The sequence below is a fragment of the Asterias amurensis genome, chromosome 1 (genome assembly GCF_032118995.1).
Source record: "Asterias amurensis chromosome 1, ASM3211899v1".
In the NCBI taxonomy this organism is placed as follows: Eukaryota; Metazoa; Echinodermata; class Asteroidea; order Forcipulatida; family Asteriidae; genus Asterias; species Asterias amurensis.
The window spans coordinates 18334943-18360075 of record NC_092648.1 but is presented as its reverse complement, the minus strand read 5'-3'; the positions used below and the strand labels follow the sequence as shown (position 1 = coordinate 18360075).

General features: G+C 37.5%; 1 protein-coding gene across 2 annotated transcripts in view; it reads right to left on the bottom strand.

The window, feature by feature from the left end:
* The window catches only part of LOC139948570 (inositol-trisphosphate 3-kinase B-like), a 71570-nt gene that overhangs the window by 19916 nt on the left and 26521 nt on the right, over positions 1 to 25133 (bottom strand). The window contains exons 1-2 of one of the 2 annotated variants that reach the window (XM_071946743.1): positions 10044 to 11696; positions 4085 to 4184 (exon numbers count right to left, since the gene is read on the bottom strand). In XM_071946743.1, the coding sequence (XP_071802844.1) occupies positions 4085 to 4184; positions 10044 to 10178 (235 nt within the window). In that variant the 5' untranslated portion in view covers positions 10179 to 11696. Of the gene's footprint in view, positions 1 to 4084; positions 4185 to 10043; positions 11697 to 25133 lie in introns of those variants that run through there. The other variant, XM_071946735.1, reaches the window with a different exon arrangement.

Sequence of the window (25133 nt, the reverse complement as noted above, 5' to 3'; positions counted from 1 at the left end):
CAACAGAATAATGCAAAACAAAAACAGAGATCTGTGTTTCCTATTACACTGAAACTTTCTTTTGAACAAATATTTTGATGGAAAGAGGGTAAATTTAAACAAAGGCTACTTTTAACCGGGCGATGTTCACAAAATTTAGTGTCCGCACCATAAGATTATTTTTATATTTTTGTATTTATCTTTGGAATAATACAGCTTCTGTGTGATTTTCGAGGTTGGGTGGGGTAGTAGGAAACATTAATTTTCTGTTTTTTGTTTTGTACGCATCAATACAACCGGTTCCCTGGAAACATCTCCTTCCTTCAGTAACCTACATGTTGGCATCACTGGTATTATACCATGTACTAGTACAGTTATTGATTCATTGCAAAATCGAGCGAACAAAGTTTTTAATGTAATTTTCAAACCCTGTATAAACAAACTGTGCACAGCTGGGGGGGGGGGGGGTAGAGGAAACTAATTAAACACAACATGGAGTCTGGACTCCATGGTTAAACAAATTACTGGTCCAGCGGTTGAGAATTCTAATTTGCAGGTACATTTATATTGAATACATTTTATATAAATATTTGTACAAGACACTGTGTCCTAGATGTGATTGCTGATAGCTATGTATGATGTCCTTGGGAAAATGTCTTGATGAGAACTGAGCTAATAAACGCCTCGAAAAAAAAACTCACAGAAATAAAGTCTGCACTGACCACTCATTATTAAAAAGCACCAAATGCCTTTAAACAGAGTCATTATATATTGGTAAGTGTCAAAAACAAGTCATATATGTAAGCATAAAAAAAACTGTGAAAATTTGAGCTCAATTGGTCGTTGAAGCTGCGAGATAAAATGGAAGAAAAAAACACCCTTGTCACACAAAGTTGTGTGCTTTCAGAAGCTTTAATTCGGGACCTCAAAATCTAATTCTAAGGTCTCGAAATAAAATTTGTGGAAAATTACTTATTACGCGAAAACTACATTACTTCAGAGGGAGCTGTTTCTCACAATGTTTTTTTAAAAAGTTGTTCTGCTAAAAATTGTTTTGAGTAATTACCAGTAGTTTCCAGTGCCTTTAACTATAGACTCTTGCAGTCCCAAATGTTTCTATAATATCCAACTGCCAAAAGTGACTGATTCAGAAGGACTTGAACCGCAAGTGTTTATCTCAGGGTCAGGCATATATCAATCTTATCTAAAAGTCCAAACAATTTTGAGTGGAGTGACATACAAAGGAGAATATATTGAAGAAATCAGGCCACATGCTAGCCAAACAGTCTATCAGTGATTAAAAGGGATAACACCATGAAAACATGTTGTTGAGCATCAGAACATTAGCAACGAAAATTCCTGGGGTGGATTTCACAAAGGTAGTCCGAACTTAGGACTAGTCCAAGGCAATGCTAAGAGATAGGACCAGTCCTAAGTTAGGATGGGTTACTGGTCCTAACTTAGGACCAGTCCTATCTCTTAGCATTGCCTAGGACTTAACGACTAATCCTAAGTTAGGACTACCTTTGTGAAATCCACCCCAGTTCAATTACAGTATGTATGTAGAAATACACATGCTGGCAACCCCTCCCCCCCCCCTAATTGTCTGGAATAAAACAAAATGTTTAAACGATGTCCCCATTGATTTTGTACATGAGAGCAAAGTGAAAACATCCTCGGTCAGTCAAAAAACCCGGTTCAATTCAATATAAACCTCCCCCAAATGCACCCTTTTTTTCTAGGCATGCACAGCCCAAAGCTCTCAATTAAGTCTCTACTGATCGTTTCCCTGCGACCAAAACTAAACAAATATAAATTTGAACTTCGAGCTCAGGTGGTTGACTTAAATCAATGGAATACCACATCAGGCCATGAACATGACAAACTGCCGAGGTCAAATTGGGAAAATCTCGAAACAATGTTTGAACGAATTCTGTCTACACTTCATACTGTAGACGGTGTATAGTGTACGAATATAATGGTTTACTGAACAAGATTTTGTCAATGTACATTAATAGAATGGTGGAGGGTGTCAGTGCAGGGCTTTTGAAAAAGAACAAACAAACTTGCTGCAGGCTGGGTATACTTTTGGCCAGTATCCTCACTTGGTGTATGAGTGTATCCAAACATAATACATGAAATAACAAACCAATGAAACTTTGGGCTCAACAATTGGCCATTAAAGGAACCCATTGCCTTGGATCAGTCGAGTTGGTCTTTGAAAAACGTTTGTAACTGTTTGTTATAAAAAATGCATTGGTTAGAAAGATGATTTAAAAGTAGAATACAATGATCCACACAAATTTGCCTCGAAAGAGCGTGGTTTTCCTTTTACTTTGCGTACTAACATGGTCGGCCATTTATGGGAGTCAAAAATCTGACTCCCATAAATGGCGACCGTGTTAATCAACGAGGTAAAAGGAAAACCATGCAATTTCAAGTGATACTTGTGTGGATCATTATATATTACTTTTAAAATATCTTTCTAATCAAAATGCATTTAATAACAAACGGTTACAAACGCTTTTCAAAGACCAACTTAACGTGTTCCTTTAAAGTTGCAAAAAAATAATGAAAGGAGACATTTTTTTTTTTAAATTCATGCCTGCAGCCTTTCTCAGATTAAACTTTGTTTAGTGAATTTGTTTTACTTTTTCTCATTTAAAAACTTAATTACTTCAAACGCGATCGTTTTTAACAATGTTTTATATAAATATCAACAGCTCTCCAGTGCTCTTTACCAAGCCTAAATGTTTATGGTCATTCATTTTTGGAGTAATTACCAAAGATATACCCTCCCTTTAATTGTAACAAACGTGACATGTTCCATTAAAAGACGCGTTTCGGCCATGGTGTTATTGTTTCTGAATCCAGCAGGAAAAGATCTCTCTTATGATAACCAGCACTTAAGGATACTCATAGCCTGAGATGCTCTCTCGCAGTCACACGCATTCTCGTGTTTGACTTGGTTAGGCATGACACTTACTAGACGGAGAACACGTACCAAGCTTTTTAATCTCATCTTTCTGAAGCAGGTCATGCATGCCTGTACAATCTGAAGGTTGTTCATGTAAAGAGTGGCTTTTTATAATTGTTTTAAAGGAATGCAAAGCTCCTTGTACGGACAATCGATCTGTTTAAGGTGAAACAACATTCTTAAATAGTTGTTGCTTTGGTCTTCTTTAGCACTTCTGCTTGTTATTGTCTGTAACGTTTATAATGCTACACTGTGCTGCATAATACCAGGATTGTACTTAAGCTCTGACATGTTCATGTACAAAGTAAAGATGGACAATCGATCTGTTTTTAAGGTGAAACAACATTCTTAAATAGTTGTTACTTGGGTCTTCTTTAAGCACGAGTGGTTTGTACAGTCTGTATTGTTTATAATGCTTCACTGTGCTGCCCAATAGCAGGATTGTACTCGAGCTCCGACATGTTCATACGTGCAAAGTAACGTCCCAAGCAAACTTCACCGCACATTGGGCCTTAATGTCCGACCTTAACATTTTTAGTGTCTTGCCTGAATGACCAGGTAGCTTGTGATTTCACTAGTCCACCAGCCTTTTTACTGAGTCCATATAATTCAAATGAAACAGAGATGAATTTCAATAACACTGAACTAGCCAGCCAGACAACTTTCTCCAGAAGACGACCAGAGCGTTCTGATCGAAACATTAAGTTGAAACCAACGGATCTTTTCAGAACCACCCCAACTCATTAGAGATAGTCATTACATGGTGTTACCGCAAACCTTTCCATAACTTGGAGAGACTTTTGACTGGTCCTCAGGTGTTTAAAACTGGTATTCGGCCAGTAATGTACAAGTAAAAGTATGGTGCAAAGGCTGGTGTAGACCAAATCACTCACAAACAACGCAACAGAAATCCTTTGTTGCATTTAGGAAGGGTTTTCGTATCAATTACATTACAATTTGATGAATGAAGCTTGGTGGTGATTAGGTTTGCTTGTTGGACGAGAAGCTTGGCACCCAAACAATATTGACAAAACAGGGAGACTGCCGACATAGAAGGTCATTGGTTGGTATCCCGCTCTAGTAGATTTTTCTTTCTTTAACCCCCAAATTAAGCTTTAAAGTCCTTACCTTGGTGGCCGGCAAGCTGCACCCAGGGATACTTCTTCTTGAAAGACTGAACAAACGGAGACCAGTGCACCATGTTGCGAATCTTTCTCCATGAACTCGCCTGCGCAAGAAGAAAACAATAACAAAACAAATTAAGTTTAAAAAAATAATTTTCAAAATGTAGCTAATGATACGCAAGTTTCCATACAGTAAACAGGTTATATGGAATGGATATTTTCCCCATCAGCTACAACCTAAACTCAAACTTTGCTACAAACGAAAGTTAACAACAAACAAACAGTAAACGTTAGCAATAAACAAAAGTGAAACTTATGAAGTTCGTTGTGAATCACCATTACACACTGTAGACTCTGAAACAAATCATCTCTAAAACCTTACATGGTGGTTAGGTTGACGCTCAATATGGTAACAAAGACAATCAGTCGCCATGGTCACCGCAGCATTCTGCAATCCCGTCATCTTGAGGGGACCAAAATTGTAAAAAGGCAACTGAACCAATCTACAACTCTCAGAGAAATGAACCAAAAATCCCACGCAATATGCTTTAATAACTCCCCACAACTTTCTACCCCTCTCAAGAATACCAACTTCCCATGACGGACACTTGAGAGTTGAGCTTGGCAATTATTAGAAGATCCTGCCTTCATGAAATCCACCTTTAACAAGCAATTAGAAGTAACAAATGCTTCCTTGAGATTACGTTGGTACTACGTCAACCACTCTCTGACGTAACTAAAGAACGCACATTTTTAGCTTTAAGATGACAGGTCGTGATGACCTTCACTAATGGTTATTTACAGGAAGAACAAAAATATTAGTTACAAGTGAAAATATCCTGCCGTGACCTCTATGCAAGGATGTTGTTGTGGGTAACTTCCCTGCTATTCTCCCTTCAGTAAAGGACACTTGGTCAGTACTGAAACAGCACTGTCTGTATATGGTCTATTAATACAGTGTAAATTTGCCAAAATCATAAACAGGGCCTATTTCATGGCACTGTTTACCACAGAATTCTGTGCAGGGTTTGTCCTAAACTGTTTTAGTGACTGGCCGGCGGGACCGTTTACATTGTGATTTTTGCAATTCCAACCATCTTTTTCACTAGTCTGTCTTTCAAATGAAATGAAGTTAGCTTTGCAACAGCCTGCCAGTTTTGACTATTCTTTTGGTGTTTTTACTAACATTTGCCCAATAGACCACTATTAAGGCTGCCCTGTAAAGCTTCTGATCCTCCCTTTAACAATAGCCCAGCCTACATGTATCCCATGTTGCCCTGTAGGCTAATAAAAAAACTGTGCAATCTACATGTTAACAATGCTCATAATTATTCCTTTCCAGATGTGAATAATACATTATTAGAATGTAGGCCTACTAATTAATTTTGTAGTGTGTGAATACACACCAGAAACATACATTAAATTATTCAACAACTAAAAATTTCGTTGTGGCAAGTGAAACACACAGTTTGTTGAGCTACTTTACAAAAAAAGCTCAAGAGTAAAGCCTGGCTTTGTAGTGTTTGAATACACACCAGAAAGATACATTAAATTATTCAACAACTAAAAATTTCGTTGTGGCAAGTGAAACACACAGTTTGTTGAGCTACTTTACAAAAAAAAGCTCAAGAGTAAAGCCTGGCAATTTATACATGTATGCACTAAGCCTATTCAGCTTTCAACAAGTGTAAATCCAAAGTACCCTGGGGAAAACAATGCTCAGTGCATCCAGGCCTTACAAAATGATCCACTCCCTAAATTAACATACCCTGTATATCTTTACAAATTTATTCAACTTTTGTTTTGAAAGAAGAAAAACCACCTGTATGGTTGTCTTGTTCAATGATCGCACAAAATCATTTCACAGGAAGACGTTGATTGAAATTGTTTACTTTTATACAATTGACTAAACGACGCCGGTTTATTTTCACCTGTGTTTTCCTGGCGAGGGTGGACTATCAGGGTGTTCCACCTACGCGTTGTCGGTGGCGTTGATTGTTAGTCAATAATTTCACTGTTCAAGTGCTTTCATTGGCTACAAAGAAGCCCGGTTTGCAGATGCAACATGACCTTGTGATTTCTACAGGTGAGAATTGTTTCGCATTCGTCGTTACAGGATTCCAAAAACAATTTCCGTGTTCACCCTTGTGTTAATTTTTTTCGGAACACCAATGGAGAGCAATTTTTTTGAAGATTATTGTTGAAATGGAAACCAAGTCAAGTCAGCAAAAATATCCTAAGAATTTTTTACTTTTTTTTAGGGGGGGGGGGGGGCTATACTACCCATTATCTTATAGTTGTCCGTTATCTTTTGAGAAAAGTCATCCAAGACTTGGCCAGACCCTCAGCTTTGAGCTATAAAAGCCAATAATCCCAGACTTACAAGTACATGTACCTCCCATGTCATTGAGAGCAAATGGGAACAACTCATATCCTTGTTCACAAGCCTAAAGGACAAATATCTGGTATTGTAAGATTACACAGAAATTCCACGTAAAAGGGAAATTTTGAGCATGAATTACAGTACCTTTCTCTCTTTGTACAGAGCAAACAAAATGTAAACCATATTTCATGCTGCACATTGCAAAGAGCATAGAAAAGTACCTATAAAGAGATTGCATCTCGCACCATGTGCTTCATAGCAATGTGATACAAAGAGGGTTTTAAACTGAAACAACTTTTTTGCCGAGCGTTAATATATTTCAAATTTGTTGCCCATTATGCATGGAGGAAAGTGGCTGTATTATGTAAGCCGTGTCCACTTGCAGATGTACTGCATAAGATTTCACCACATTATTCAATTCCCAAAAGGAACTACAGTATAATGTATTCCAACTCTAATAGTGTACTTTATGCATATAGAAGTGCGCCTTTGATCCAACAATCCATAAATCTATTCTCAAAGATGAGGACATGGCTTGGTCTGCGACCCCACAGAGATAAAATGGCACATTATAAGCGCAACTTGCTGCTGGGAAACCACGCTCAAAGCTCTGCTAACATTAACAATAAAAACAAAACTGGGTGAGCGTCCAAAACTAATTAAATTGCAATACACATTGCTGTGTTACCAGGCAATTCTCAATTTATTGCCGACATGGGGGGTTGATTTCATATCAATAAGTAAAGACCATAAAGACGGGAGATTCAATTTCAGATATTATGTGATTTTTATCTTGATAACCATGATCAGATCTTGTTTGGATGGAACAGAAGCATTTTACAGTTGGTAGAATCCTTGTATTTAATGTAACTTGCATCTTTGATCTAAATAAAACCAGAAAAATTGTACTAAATAATGTGTGTGAAATCAAAGGTATTGGACTGAACAAACTGGGCCCAATTTTGTAGCCTATGTACAACAGGAGAATCGCATGCTTCCAAGGGCACCGTAAGCGCAGAATTCTGCAGTGAGCAGTACCATAAAAATGGACCCTGATTAAATTCACCGAACCCTGATATAATCTTGATTGCTCCATTTTGTGTGTGTTCATGCATTGCTCAGTGTTCATTGTACTTTTTGAAAGGGAAGACAATGAAGAAATTCCAGTTTTAGACGTGGGAGGAAAATCCCTAATAGGGAAAAAACCCACGCAGCTAGGCACATTGCAGGATCTGAAACACACAGTCCACATGAAAGGCTCCAGTCCAGGCTCGAACCACAAGGGTGAAAGGCAAGGAGAGAACTCACTGAGCCAACCTGACAGCCTGAGCCGATTTGACTCCTTAAAAAAAAAAGTGTGACACCAGTTTTAAAATCTCTTTTCAGACAAACTGCAGTTGCCATAACCATGGATTTTGATAAATTTGGGTAAAAAAACAAACAATACCACACGCAGGGCTTGGTGCAACATTTTAACTGGAGCAGAATTTTTTTTTGCAAGTCCAATTTAAAATGCTGAACATTTTGTTTACAAGGGGTTCTTTCAAGTAGCCATTATCATATATCTGTGCCTTGAAAGTGAATGAATGTGTGCTTGGAAGTACACTACTTTTTATAGGGAAACAAATAAATATAAATAAATTTATTTGTTGTGTGCATTCAAAACACTTCCGGAAATCTTTTCCTACAGTAAAAGGAAAGCCACGCAATTTTGAGGCAAACTTGTGTGGATCAATGTATTCTACTTTTAAAACATCTTTCCAACTATATATGCATTTTATAAAAAATGGTTACAGACGCTTTTTATAGACCAACTCGTCCAATCCAAGGCAACGTGTTCCTTTAATGTTGCATCAGTGCTAAATGTATACACGTAAAAGTCGTTAACTACAATTTCATATTCTTAATGATTATACAGACAATCAAGCCCACAAACAGATGTTTTTCATAGAAACTGAATGTTTCTTTTTGCCATGAACAATTACTTTAGAGACCACACTCTCAATCAATAAAGTCCATAAAAACCATGAGCTCCTAAGTAATGCAAAACCAATCCATACATAAGTTCACTGTGTAGCCCATGGAGCTATAAATACATTCTACATCTAGTTCTAGGCTAGATGTTTGTTCCACTTAATGTTTATTGTCTTAGAAATGTAGGAATGGGTTACCACGATGGTGTAAAGGGTATGGACCATGGTAAATTTTAGGGTAAAACCAAAGCAATGAGGTCAAACTCAAGGTCACCCATAGTTCTGACATATCATTGATATCAATGCATGTACAAATGTATACACAATTTCCTGGTTGCCACATTATCAACCATACCACACTTAACACTGACAATACTGTATTCATGCGTGTACAATAACAAACACAACCTCGATTGACGTCATAACCACTGTGTATACAGCATGGTGACATGAGGGTACATTGTGATTGTGAAACAAACTGTAGGCTGATACACCAAAATTGAATCCTATTCATCAAGTTTACAGATTGCTTAATTACAGTATAGGAAACCAACCTGCGTGTATAGTGGATGAAAACAGACAATACAAATGGAAAAAACCTTACGTGTACATTTTAACATTATGTACACGTGTACATGTAGCATTCAATGTATTCGGTAACAGCTTTGTTTTCCTATGTAATGTCTGTTACTACATGTACTTCATGGTTGTTTGCTACCACACATTAGTTATTTTTCCTGCCAAGCTACAGTGAATAGGTCTCCATACTACATGTTTGATATTGTACGTATCCAAAGCTCTACATCTCCATGCTCTGTTTGCGCTATTGGACTACATTTTAAATTTTGAAATCAGAACACAATCTACAGGTTAATTCAGCCATAATTCAGTATCTCTCTATACCTTGTACATACGTACAGTGTAGTACCAATCATTTAACATGTGTACTGAACATATTGAAACTATGGCATGCAAATTTACGAAGCCATACTAGGCCTATGCTCTGTGGAATTGTATTTATATGTAGACAGCATCATTATGACTATGTAGTACACAATGCGCAGTGACTGTAAATTAATTATGCAGTCTTACAACCTTATTGTGCATTGGATGAAACCCTTAGGGCCCAGTACTGTACTTGTGTAAGTTGTACTTGTAGAATACCTTACACAGGCCTACCATCACGGTACATGGAGGAACAAAGCGTGTGTTTTTTTTTATATACGTTTACAAAACTAGCTGTAAGCGCATGTTGGCTTAACCCGAGCAAGCGTACAACATTTACAGTAAAAAAAAAATTAAACTTGAATAGACCAAACTAAAAATTTGGCATAATTCTCCATATAAGCACAGGCATTAGCAGAGCACCTGGAGTATTTGTACCAAACCATCAAGTGTCATTCACAAATCAACCATTCAGTGTACTGTTGTTGTTTTGTAATTCAAGATAAAAAAAACGCACTTCAAACTCAAGATAAACCAAAACTATACTATGACACATGTATCATACAAGATGAAAATGAAACGGTGTAAGCAATGATGAAAAAAGAGAACCTGAAGTTTCCTCCGCCCCTTTATTTACAAGTAAAACTGAACCCTCTTTTTACCTTAGTGGGAGGGTGTTTCTCTGGGCGACATTTGTCACACAAGCAGACACGGGAACACTCGTCCTCCAGCGGGGAATCGCTATCATCATCCACTATCTCCATGGCAACCATCTCTCCATTTTTACTCTCTTGCATCTTGATGGGGATCAAGATCTAACCGAGTGTTATGCAAGGTTTTTATTTTTTAAATGTTTGTCACTAAAATCCTTTTTCACTTTCGCTTGACTCTTGACATCAGCATCAAGTCATGCTGGCTATCACACCAAACGAGTGAATTCATTCAGCTCCTCTGAAGTCAAATAACGTATTGGCACCTTCAACATTGCTACTGCCAGAGCAAATATTTTTTAATCTCCAAGATTAACAATTTCTCTCAAAAGTAAAGTCAAACACAGTGGTCCAGTTGGAATGATGATATCAAATCACTTTACATTCCAATAAAAGCAGCTGCAGAAATTCATTCCATTACTCGTCAATGCTTTTAAAAAATCTGACAACGCTTTTATTGTAAATGCAAACATTCACAGTCAGCGTTAGTAATATGTCCACTCCTAATTGCAATGATTCACAACTCGAAGGGTGTATCCTCGCACTGCACAGAGAGAGAGTTTGTCCGCATGATTATCTGCCAGTGTTGTTTACACTGCCACAAGATACCGTCCGTCCCCGTAGCATCGGATCAGCTTCTGAGCACGAAACCCAAGTTTGTCGCTCAATAGATCTTTCCAACTGGTCTGATCATCACAACAACCAAAACCCCACAATCAATAACTCTCTCCCAGAGCAATGCTCGCACTGAGCTCAGTTTAACTTCGTCCGAGCCAATGAACACACATGGGGTCACACAACAACACACACTCAACAGCCACAACAAAAGCTCAGTTTATGTGTGACAGTGTGGATAATGATGAATGAGACTCAGTGGGATGCAGACACTGAGCACAACACACCAGGGGGGTGTTGTGCATCCTTGATAAATGCAATGTTGCATTCACATCAAAAGCGTTGTAGCCTTGAGTTGTAAGAGACCATTGAGGACAGACTTCTTAAAAGATGATGACACACTAGGATCGTTAGTGTTTCACATGCAGCAGACTTTTATCAATATATTTCGCCCCTCTTCAGTCCATTCTACTTCATGTAAAGTATTGTAGTCCAAGTAACTTGGCATTAATTTGTAGTAAACCAAGTTGTTCTGAAAAGCTGCAGTGCCAGTCAGCCATAGACCCTACCTGTTTGTAGGGTTTGTTGAACACGCTAAGAGTAAAGACACTCAAGCGATATGATCCTCAAACGAGAGGAGTATGTCATCATATCCAACTAGATATACTGGTACATGCAGTTCAGTGACTGTAAACCGGCAGTTCATAAACCATAAAATATAGCAGATTATCTCAACTGTGAGTGTTGATTACATGAAGTTTATCTCAGTATTTCTTTGCAGTGTACTGACGATCAAGTTGTCCAATGATTTCTATACGGCCAGCTGAGGCACACTCTGACGGATCACCGAGCGGTGATTTCTATGTGAACCAATATATCAACCATGACTCTAGATGTCTATATTTGTAGTCTTGGCGCGCTGCTGATCTGTGTACTAAGGAGTCGTACCCCGTGGACAGTGTTTAACTTCCCCTCCACTCAGATCAACGCCTACACTTCCCCTTTTCACCAGGTATTAAAATACACAACGGCTTCCATGCGTGCACGACTACAATGTCAATGCCAAACAAACTCAACACACACACAAAAACACACAACTTTACTATTCTAGTTCTGAGAGCTTTTCATATCAATATAAGGGCTGTACCATTTTACAACAGGGCAAAGTACGCTTGTAGGAAAATCATGCGTGGATCTTTATGTGTACAATTCTATATACTGACCTACAAATACATATATATGTAGCATGAAAATGATAGTGTAATAATATGACCACTCGTACAGAGCAACTTATGTATAAAAATAATTAATAATTATTTATTTTTTACTTAAATCAGCTCATTAAAGTTCACAGGTCCTAAGTCAGTGAACTACCCTCAAGTCGTGACATAATTTCATTCTTGCATGATGACATTGTGTTAGGATACAATTATACAAAAAAATGACCAAGGTAATAAAATGTCCAGAAGGAATTAAAACTCTCAATGCTATGCACGTTGCATTGTACAACAACATCAACAATTATTCACAATGACAACTATAAATACTTTTTCACAAATCAAATTAAATATTTTCTTTGTACATGTACATGTGTAATGCTTGAAGCTAAAAGAAAGGTTGAGTTGGTTTACTGCGACAGGAAAAGGTATCAACAGGTACTTAGTCCTGGCTGCACATCAGGGGCTGCTTGCTGAGGTTAGCGAGTTTGGTAGTAGGGGGGATTAATACAATAGGGTGATGTGTAATCAATCCCTTTAGACTGTTAACTTCAGGGTTCAAGGTTTGTTTGAGTATAGATTAAATATTCACCACACAAAGAATTTTGTTACTAACCAAGGAACGCACAGAGGGTGGGGAAGGGCTGAGGGTTAGCAAGACCATCGCCATTTCAAATGGGATAGACATGTACCCAACTTCTCTTAAATAAGGCAGTGGACACTATTGGTAATTACTCAAAATAATTATTAGCATAAAACTTTTCTTGGTGACAAGTAATGGGGAGAGGTTGGTGGTATAAAACATTGTGAGAAACAGCTCCCTCTGAAGTGCCATAGTTTTGGAGAAAGAAGAAATTTTCCACGAATTTGATTTTGAGACCTCAAGTTTAGAACTTGAGGTCTCGAAATCAACCATCTAAACGCACACAACTTCGTGTGACAAGGGTGTTTTCTTCTTTCATTATTATCTCGCAACTTTGATGACCGATTGAGCTCAAATTTTCACAGGTTTGTTATTTTATGCATTTAAGTTGAGATACACCAAGTGAGAAGACTGGTCTTTGACAATTACAAATTACCAATAGTGTCCACTGCCTTTAATGAGTCAAAGTATTGGGACCCAATCAGGAAACCATTTTGCACTGTGCATGGAATTAGTGCATTTTCCTTCAAATAAATTGAATAAGTATGAAACCAAGAAATCACCATGTGTGTGTAAGGCCTTGGACCAAAGTGTCACCTTGATTTGTCCATCAAGACAAATGAAATAAATATGCTCGGTTTTAAATGTCATGAAGCCTGTTCAAATGGAAACTGTAAAATGCATGTTTAAAAACCTTGTCAGAAATGTTTGTTTTGTTCTCTGTGGTTTTGTGGATTTCCCCAAAAGTTCTAGCTCTGTAAGTTATATTTTGATTCAAGAGATGCTTCTATCTAAAGGCCTTCTATAAATCATGCATGCAGCCACTGAAACATCTATCCTGGCGTTGATTATTACATTAGAGAAAGCTTTTAGGTTAGGTTTGCGAGTGTTGGGTAAAGTTGAGGAAATTTTTAATGGACATTTGAGAGTTTCATACAAACAATTGTTCGGGTGTTGTAATGTGGCTGCATTTCGGGTGTTTCAATCTGTCCGACCTAAAATCCTACATTACAGAGGTCTCCAGAAAAGTATGCTGCACAAAGTAAGAAGTGTGTGCATTCAAATGCATGTAACAAAAGTTGCAGTCAAAACTTTAGTCTGATTTTTTTACATGTTTTAGAAAATATTGAATTGAATTGAAAACTCTGCACCATGCAGCTGAGGCAAAAAAAAATATACATTCACGAACAAAAATCACATTAAACAACGCTATAGAAATCCCTTTCTGTGCACAAAGGAAGTGTTATTTTGGACAAAAGCCATGAAGCCATGCCGAAAAGGATGCAGGTCTGCGGTTCGACATACTTGAATGATATTATAGAGTATGACGTCAATCGCTGGCAGAAGGTCAAACAGAATTGTTCTCCAGCTATAATATTTATAAATAAGCAGTGGGTGTTTGTACAGTAGGAAGTACATAATACGTTTATATACAGTGTTCAAATAGACCTCATAAACACAAGTGGACTAAAATACAGGGTTGGGCAAGCAAGTGCCTGGGATATTTAAAGGTCACCAGGCTATTATACCATTAACTACATAGTGTGGAAACCTACAGTCATAAATGCTTGGTCTATATAATGCAGACCTGGATATAACCCACAACACCCACTGCAGGCACCCACAGCAATGGACCCTTCCCATGAAATGCTTAAATCACATTCACGCATGCGTACAGACCCTGTTGGTTGGCAAACGCCTTAGAGTTGTGCACTGAGCAGACGCGCAATCGCGCCTGCGTCACGCACCCATTAGCCGTGTACAAAACAGCGCGATATTCCCTCATTTTGCCAACCAAAACGTTAGTGCGCACGCGCTACGTGCAATTTACATATTTCATGGGAAGGGTCTATTGCCCTGTGCTTTTGCTGCAGTTCCCTTTGCAAAGTTGCATACAAATTAAAATATTTTAAAGTATAGAAATGCCCTTACTATGGACAATTGCTGTTCAAGGCTTGATATTAAATACAACTAAATTTAGCGACTTTGGAGAAGTACAGCTGTGACCATTGGCTGCAGCGAAAATACTAAACAACAGAACTTTACTGCAATCCAGCCACAGCCACTACATGTGTATGTACCATGGCCTTCCTAAACAGAAGTCTAAACACAGTCAATCAATTCATGGTGTTCTAAAAAAAACAATGATATAATATCAACAAGCACTAGTGCTCAAATCTTATTATGAAAATTTCATAAAGCTAAGTATTTTGCTTGCCTGGAACGCTATGAATGGTAGGGCTCCTCCATACCGTATCTCAAAGAAATTCTCTTCCCCACCATACCCCTACTCGCAATCTTCGCTCTACAAACCATTCTTTTAACTGTCCCTAAAACAAACACTTCCACTGGCGTTCATGCTTTTTCTGTATCCACACCCACTCTCTGGAACTCTCTTCTTTGGACATTTTCAAAACATTGCTAAAAACCCACCTTTTCAAAATTTCTTATGATTGACTTTGAACTGTTTATTTTTTACTTTTTACCATCTGGTAAACACCGGCATCACATAAATGTATGTTATTTTGTGCAATGTACATCCCCTATTAAGGACGGGCAGGAAGGAAAGATAGTTTAACATCTGACCTAAAAGTAGTTCAATAAAAGTTCATGTACCATAATATTCTTGGTCAAGACTAGAAATGATTGTTTCCTCGTGTATGATTTCTATTTGCCTTTACTGACACATCGATGTCCTCTCAAAGATGAAATTCCAGGTCTGAAACACTACTAATAATAAAGTGAACTTAACTGACACTTCAAGACTTAACCCTAGCAACCATAGTTGAGTCCTGAAAAAAACGGTACCAGTTTTCTAAACTGTTTATGGGCAGGGTCAGTAAAAATGTTCTCTATTTATAACATGTTTGTTTTGGTTACGACACACTGGCATGACCTTAAAATAACTTTTTGTGGAAGTTCAAGTTGTGACCAAAAATAACGTTCGGGAAGTCAGCTTTACCGCAGACCATGTTTAAATGATTATTATTTGCAATTTCTAAAAACTGATAAGTGGTTTACAGCTTAAAATACATCCCTGGCATTGAACAAAAATACATGGCACTGTAATGCTTAGTTACTGTACGTGTCAGATCACTGTTTCCTCACCGGTCAGGTACAATCTGTAACGTTGTAGGACTACAGACTGTAGAAAGATACAGGTAACCTGTTAAAAGACACTTTCAAACCGACTAATTTCAGCTCTACAGCCTCCTCACACTACAGAGGAAATCAAACGCCAGGAAATTCCTAGGAATTTGAACCCCAACCCCAACAACCCAAAAACCCATACATCTAGAGTGAAAAGTTAAACCAATTTCTTGCTGGCTTCATTTGAGTAATTATTTTATATTTTCTGCTACAGAGAAGTGCCTTTCTTTCAGTAGCGAAAAACACTGCCAAAATATAATATTTCTATACAAATAATGTGGGAAACAGTTGTTTTTATAATGTACTACCAGGGGATCTAATATTTTCAATTAAGAGTTTCAGAACAAACCATTCTGAGTACCGGATACATGTTAAACACAAAAGAAACAAATGTTCAACTGCCAAACAGACTTAAATAATAACAATAATTAGGCCTATAGCATTAGCAGCACGGCTTCATTTAAAAAAATTACCTTTTGTGTTACAGCACACCAAAGATACTTATTTCACAACCACACGGAACCTACGGTACACATGTAACTGAGCCCTCTGTCAATAGAGGGCGACATTTAATTATCTGGAACTGACTCGATAATTCCAAAGCAACAGGGGAACAGTTTCTGGGTGTTTGATTGTGATAATGGAGAACACTATGACGGTTATATCCTGCAGAAATAAACTGCTCTCAGTGGCAGGCAGCATCATTAATCAAGAGGTTATTGTTGTTGGTCCATACAGAGATGTTACACCGCTGGTAACAATCATTGTTAAGATAGTTGACACACAGAAAAAAAACTGTATACATGTAGTTTACAAATTGTTTTTGCCACGTACAACAGGTACTAGTGTACCTTGGGCTACTCCTATGTAGAACAATGAGGTTTCATTCCGCTATTGTCTCCCATCATTCCGCTAGTCTCCCGTAACAGGAGACGATAGCGGAACAAAACCTCCATAGTTCTAGGAGTACCTTGGGGCCTTGAATTAACCCAATGCACCCACATCATTTAGCCTTTTTGAGATATGGCATGGTGGACACTATAGGAGTGCACTGTTTGGTTTGAGTGTATACAGACAAATTAATAGTGTCAAAGCATTTTGTCTGCCCTCAAAAAGGCTTATTGTCATGGTGACCAGTGCTTTTGCTGTAGCACCCTCTGCAAATTTTCAACACAAATTTACATTTCCTGATAGAAGTGCCCCTTAGAATGTACCAGATGAAAATTGCTGTGCCTCTTCAAGAGCTAAGTTCAACGCCTGCACTGCACCTATAATGCAGGCATGTCCAGATTAAAACAAAAACCTCAATACAATGCTAACATCGATTCTCAGATTGGGATATACCCATACAGACAATCAGTAACCAGCAAATATTGAATTTGGTTTTAAAATGATAACCATGGGGGAAGGAAATACGGGATAACCAATCACAATTTATTTACAGTATACTAAACTGAACATGCTTCATACATACTTGCAGTGACGGTAGCCCCGACTAGGATCCTTCAAACTTCAGTTGTAATCCTTTTTGCAGACAGACAAGAGCAGGACAACTCATGTATGCCTACACAACATCCGGGTTGTCAACCATACACAACCTCAACCAAGGAAAGTGTCAGCCCGTTACCAAACACGCTAACTATTGACAAACAAATGTCATTGTCAATAGATTTGAGGGCTCGGCTTCCACCCACCTCTGCCTGTGTGCGCTGTCCATTGAACCGTGAACACACATAGAATCCCCACTCACTGTGAGTCAACCCAAATTAGGGGCCTATACCAGAACTGTTTTACTTGTCCACTCTCCCCTCCCATACTCACGCACCCTCACCCTGCCCCCTTTCAAGGACTGGTCGATAAGAAAACATTGCCTCCATTCACACTGTGATGACTCCTACAGCAGAGAGGCTTCCTCCTGTAGCTTTGTATTCTTTCTTTACATGTAAAGACCAACAACCTTGCCCCCTCAAGCCTGTTTTTTATTTTTTAACTCCACTTTCTAAATCCTCTTCATGAAAACGTCTGGCTGCGGAGGATTGAGGGCAGCAGAGCCAAATTGTGCTTATCATCTCTGAGCTGGGCATACTAATCTTATCCAACCAAACATTTTCATGTCAAGTTGCTAGAGTGGAACCTATTTGAGGATTCCTGAGGTCACTTGCTTTGTCAAGACCAGGATTAGAACCCACACCCTGGTGATCAGAAACACCAAAGCTTGAGTTTGGTGAGCACTCTCATTTAACTACTTGGCCACGACAAGCCTTTATAAATAACTGTGTACATTCCAAAGTATATTAAGGACAATAATTATTATTTTATAAATATAGTGAGTATTATCTAAAATGCAAGACATCTAAGTTACAATGTGTACATTATGAATGTTTTCTTGTAAAACGTCTCATTACCAATGATCTCTGTTTAAAAAAAATTACGAACTACATGATGCAAGTGTCACATCATGAAGCAATTGCTCCATTGTCACATGAAAACATTTTACATTCAGTGAGTACATTGTACACACACTGTGTTGAGAACATCTATAATCCAAGCCCAAACTGCACTTGACAAGCCCTCATGCTTAAATGAATGGATGCGATAGCCTACTGTGTAAAATTTCAGGCCTTTTTATGGATGAGTCAGACAAATTTGATGGATCTAAGGGTTTTGAAGATCATTATATTATTCCTGGTAATGAAACCAAGGATGACTCATAGCTTGCAAGTATAGAAACACTGGGGTCATGAGGTTTAACCCCTGCCCTAGCCTAGCCCTACTCTTATATTAGCGGTAAGTTTTCTGGGTTCTTTTTTGCACTACCAATCCTATCACACAGGACGACGTATGACCCAATGTCCCATTGATAAAAACAAAGCAATTATGGTAAAATATTCTGCTCAAAGACATGAGTGCCACGACCAGGACTCGAACCAACACTCTGCTGATCAAAAACACCAGAGCACCAAAAACATACATCTATCATCACTGTCATCAATCCTTTAAAACCTCAGAGACTCAGCAGCCACAACACGCAACAACAACAAAACACAGGCATAACTTGTCACTGAAGTAAGACAAAATACAATTCAAGAAACAGACAACTGTGTCACCAACAACTGTGGTATTAAAGTCACTTGCCTTCCGAACTTGTTGTAGAGTTGCATCCACTTTGAACCAAAACCCGTACTGTGTCCCAAATGATGGTGTGTAAACATTTGGTGTATTTACTCACACATGTTTGGTAACCTGTCTATTTATTTTTACAACACAACTTGGTGGTGTGTGATACAAAAATACAATAGCGCCCTCTCTTGGCTTGAACGTAGTTACTCTAGTCTTCAGACTAGTCAGTCAAGGAAACTCCACAGTAAATTGGACCATGATTGGACTGTGCATTTCTTTATCACGTTCTGGTGTATAGATTTTTTTGCTGGCAAATCAATATCATCCACTCTTACATTGTTCATGACTTAATTAAAACAATCCATATTATGTTTGCAAGCTAAGCAGTCTAAGGAGACAAGAGCATGCAAAATACAATAGCAAAGAAAATGAAATCTAAAATTACTTCCGAGACACGAGAGAGAAGGAAACAAATGCTCTTTAGTGAAACTCAATATTATGAGAAATTCAAGGAAGCACTAATTACCAGATTATTTAAGGGGAAAACCTCAAAGTTTCAAATTGTTTATTCTGTTTTCCTCTGTGCAATGGTAACTGTTCCAATCAAACTGCTTACAATGACACATTGTGTTGTTGCCTCTTTAAGAGTTTTGCAGAGTCTATCATCAGCGTATGGCAGCCTAAGCAGCAACCTTTGACATTGTCTCGTTGAAATATTTCCCCATGTTAAAAATAACAATTGGACACATGACAAGCATAGACGACTGAAATTTAAACAATATTTAGCCTTTCTTTAGAAACAGAGATGTTTACTTTAAGTCTGAAATCAATTGTACTTTTAAAATAATGATGTCATTTTTTGTTATGGGTGCAGAAAAAGGCAGGGAATTTTATGCAGCTAACAATGTATGACACATCGATAAATTGAACTGACTCAAGTTATATGTAGTCTACTACTGCTCTTTGTATCAAAATCCTGCATCTTTACAACGAAGCATTCACATAAACCTTAATGCAGAGCTAACCAACATTTGCATCTTGCAATCAGCGAGATTTTGAACAACAATCAGGGTCATATTTAGAATTACAATCAACACGATAAGGGAAAAAGTTTCCATAATCAGGGAGATTTCCAATTGGTTCTTCCGAACATGGATAGATTGGTTCATCTTCAGGGAGAATTAGGGCTGGTTGGCAGCTCTGCTTACAGACTTAAGCCCATTTCATACTCCCTGCAAACAAAAATGCAAAGCGAATTTGACACCAAGATTCCTTTTTTCACAGCGAAGTATGAACCGGGCTTAATCAGTTTCTGTTAGCGTGGTCCAATTTCTGTTATAAAATCTCCTACATGTATGTCACTCCGCACTTAATTGTCAGTAGATGAGATAGGAATACCTGACCCTGTGAGAAGCATGTGTTGTGTGGGCGGAAATATACCAGCCAGTCCTTCTGAATCCTTCACTTTGGCATTTTTTTTACCATTTTTTTTCAACCATCATTAGGAATATCATTATCATAAACACGTAGTTGTTCACGAATTTCCCATTAACATTTGACAACAGCGGTCAACTTTTTTTTTTTTTTTCAATCATAAAATATCTATACGCTAATTGCATTTGAATGGCTGGTTGACTTCTAATGCAATTTGATAGTCAGTGGACATTTTGACCAATTGCAAAAAGGAAATTCAATAAATTATTGCAATAATACTAACCGACAAACTAAAGAATAAAGGATTGCATTATATAAGGGGAAAGGCTGGCCATATGGTGCATGTTATGTGAGTAAAATGCTTTTTAGAATTTAATTCATATTGTAAGGTCTCACCATGTAAGAATTTTTAAGTAGCAATTTTTTATAATTAAAAAAAGGGAAAACTGACCGAAATGCAGCGTTATGTTTGTTTGTTTCTAAGTCTTTTTGTTTGGTGTTGGTTTGTTTGGTTGATTGGTTTTTCTTGTTTGTTTTTAAAATTCTTTACGACACAAGAATGATAGGAAAAAGCCACCATGTTTAATTCTACTCTTCCAAGATATTGTTAATGTTCTTTATTTTACAACTGTTCTTTTTTCTCAGCAAACTTTAGATTCTGGTCAAGACCAAAATCTAAAATTATTATCGTTTTATCAATTTTAGCGTATCAAAACTTATTTCACATGGTTGTAAAATACATAAATGATACAGTAAAAATGTTGAGCTACACCCCATGTAGTCTTTGACATTTTACCACAAATTTGAGCCATGAAAGCTCAGCTGTACATAGTTGTATGAAATATTGGGGTGCTTGCAACTGATCTACCTAACTTTAAATAACATTAAAATGTATGGATTTATAATGCACACTATTTCAGAAAACCGGTCAAGGCGCCTACAAAAAAAAAATAATAATAAAGGAAACATGAATGAGCAAATATAAACATGATTCCAACCTCGGTCAACTGCAGAGAAAGGGAGACAGGTTAGTACAAGGTTACATTTGTATTCTTTTAATTGGACTTCTTCTTCTCGTTAACTTGTCTTACTGAAGCCTTCCCTTTGGAGACGTCTTGAACATCACCTGTTCCGTTCGAGGGCAGTCACACTCTCATTGCAAACACTTCATGTTCCCAATCGGACACTTCCACTGTTATGAGAAGCTCCCTTATTAGGCCAAGTAAAAAAAGAAAAATGTTGAGCGTCCGGGTTTCTCAAAAAAAGGAAGGAGGAGGGGCTTTTTATTTTTTATTTCAAGATGGCCACCTTTCTTTATAAAATGTCAAATATCCATCGTTTTTCTACTGCTCAAACACACAATACATAAATGAAACATTTTGGTCAAGACATTCAGACAAGACATTCAGATTGTTGTAGCTGAGATCGTTTAAAATAACCTTTTTTCCATATAAAAAAATAATTAGAAAAAAAAGGGGGGGAAAGTGTGCATAATTTTTCTTTTTTTAAGTATTTAAAAAAAGGAGGCGGCCTCTAATCGTTGCAGTACCCGCCGCAAAAATGTAGGATTCATACTGCCTTTACTAGCCATCGGGCAATCTCGGTGGACTAGTTAGCAAGACATCTGCTATAGATTGGCAAACACCATGGGTTTGAATCCCACCCGAGTTAGTAATACATAAGCCTGTGATTTTGTTCACAGAACTAACTCACCTGAGTATACAGTGCTAACACACATCAATGTTAGGGTAAAACCAAATAATATTCTTTATCCCCGATGTATTAAAACATACCACCACCTACTGAATTGTACAAAGCACGACTGTTTTCTATTGTTATGGAACAAATGCAAGCATATCCCTGAAATTTTCCAAGTGTCCTCTTCAGTCTTAATATGGTAATTTCATGTGACCCATAATTGCTTGCATCGAGCCATACTATGATTCTGAAGAACTAAAAACCTTGAATGTTATTGGCGTTGATGCCCAATACTGTACCAGAAGTGTGCCCACTCTTCAATGATGAGAATTTTCATGTTTGGAGAAATCTTTTAAAATAATCAAAAATATTGTGACAATAACAAGGTCAGTCAACAGCGTAAATGTATTGTGAATTCAGCGGGAGCCATGTCTGGATTGAAGGACTTAATCTACCAGCAAGATTATTTTGAGGCAGTCTTCAGAGTCTTGTCCTAACACTTTATAAGGCCCAAATCCTTCTATAAACCCCTTGCACAACACACAATTGACCCCTTGCGCATTGCACTTACTGTCTGCCATCTTGAGGGTCAAAATTTACTCAAAGGAATTGACTCCTAAAATGAAGGAAATGGTAGATCTGCGAAGGGGTAAAACACAGCTAATAATTCTTTCTCCCCTGATGCAAATTGTTAAAATATTTGGAAACAGAGCTCGAAATTTAACACTACATTGAAGTCCCCAGTCATTTTAGCCTTGGGCCAGTAAAATCATGATTGGACCAGCCCAGGCGTAGTATGTTTTTAAATGGACTAATTACAGTAATACCTCATTGTGAAGTTTCTTTATGAATAATGTTGGCAATAAATCTGATAATATCTTTCAATTCTTTAGAGTAGGCCCCCTATCAAAGTACATAGTCCATAAAATGACAAATCAGAAAGTATTCTCTACTGTAAATGTAATTGCTCACATCGACTCTGGCCTCATAAAAAACAGGGGAAAAAAGTTTACCACAAGCTCTGCATAATTGTAGATTTTCCTCCCAAATTCAAGCGCAGGTAAGAGCTGTATATATATGCACAAAACATCTTTAATATTATTATTTTCCTCAGAGCTTTGATTGCAAAGTGACAATCATGTCAGAACATTATTCTGGAGAAGAAAAAAACAAAAAAATGGCTACCTCTTCAAAATATTGATGCCAACACTTTGTACTCACATGAAACAATCAGATCATTACAGAGGGTTGCGAAAACTCTTCTCTCAATTAGATAGACCGGTAGCACGACAGGCCACACAAATAGAACACGTCTGCTGAGAGTGGTACAATGCGCTGGCACAGACTATCAACCTTTAACTTAATTATTCCGGGTCTGAACAGAAGATTATATTTAATCATTTCAAATCTAATCACTTTTGCAAACTTTGACCCATGTATTTCTCGATGGTACTACCCACCTCTCTCTGCACAACTATCGGGGCAGAAGATACTGTTTACAACTATATATCAACATGTACAGGCCTTCGGCATTTAAATCTCAATTTACATATCAGCTGTAAAGCAGAGTAGATTCATAAAACAAAATTCATGTCATAAAAATAAAATTATTGTATTCAGATCACAAAGCATTTTTTTGTATTAAAATAGATAAAAACACAAATGAATACCCTCTCCTTTAAGTATACAAGTTAAGAAATGTAGTTAAAGGATACATTTTAAAAAAAACTTAGGGCCTATTCTCAGAAAAATCACAAGCCAGAAGAAACCCTAAAGGAAAACATGTAAACGGATGTTACACAAAAGATGGCTCCTAGGAGGAAGAGAAAAGTGAAATTAAAAAACACTTTGACCGAAGGGCTATGTCACTCTGAATTGGTTACCCCATATGGTTGCCCATCTAAAGGAGGTAAAAGAATACAGTGCTTTAAAACATATTTCGCTTGTGGCAGAGCGCGGCTATTTCTGGCCCATGACTCGGGTAGAAGTTTTACAAAGTTGGGAACAAACTCTTGAAAATACCCAAATAACTGCTGTCAGAAAAGAATTTTGTAATTCTGACCATGATTCACAAATTTGGGAACAAACTTTTGGAAATACCCAAATAATACAATGAATCCATTGTGATGGGTGAGCAATTTCCTTTTTTAGTGTTGGAAGTACAATAGCATTGGCATGCGGTTCATAGGGGAATGGCATGGAATTCCTCAGGATGCTCTCAGTGACACAATCTGACCTCAGGATTGTATGATGTCATTCTTCGTAAACACAGGACTTGTATTATTATTATTGTACCATGACTGTACATGTAGGCCTGTTATAGGTGTGACCATTATGTGAAATCACTCAGTTGTTTACAAAAAAAGCCTCAAGGCCATAACCGATGCGCATAATAATTGTACTGTTAAGCAAATTGTGCAGATATCAAGTTATCAGGTACTTTTGCATATAATTTGAGCTATGTGTAGAGTTTGATATATTAGAAAAACTTACTGAAAATCAAGTCAACAAAGCTGTTTTGCATTGACAAATCTAATCATCACGGTTCAGGTAAACTGTGTATAGTGTGCATTTATTATATACACATGAAGTGCCCAACAAAAACACGAGTGTCAAAGAAATTTCTAAATTTATGGATAAGTAATTGTTTCATTGTTTTTATTCTACATGTATTTATTGTTTTCAAACACATACAACAGCACAATATTATCACCAATAACAGGATGACAAGAAATCATGTAGAAATGTTAAGTTATAGATGTTGAGGGAAAACCCCCAATTAGGGAAAACCCCTAACAAGGAAAACCCACGCAATCAAGAAGGGACTGAAAACCCAACCAATATGCAAGGCTCTGGTCTGAGGTGGGATTCGAACTAGGAGTCACAAAGGTTGTAAGGCAGTGAGAAAAAAACACTGAAAAACTGGATTTATTTTAGTGAACGCCCCAAAACAAATTTTGCATCAATAGGACGTATACGGCACCACGAGCAATCCAATCCAACATGATTGACCATTTTTACACGTTACAAATTAATTTTCTGTTTTTGTCAAATAATTTCATCATTCCAGGATGTACACACGATACACCAAAACTATTGGTCTAATTGTCGTGTGTAATATTTGTTGCAGTCACTGCATTATTATCAGTCACGCATTGTACAAAT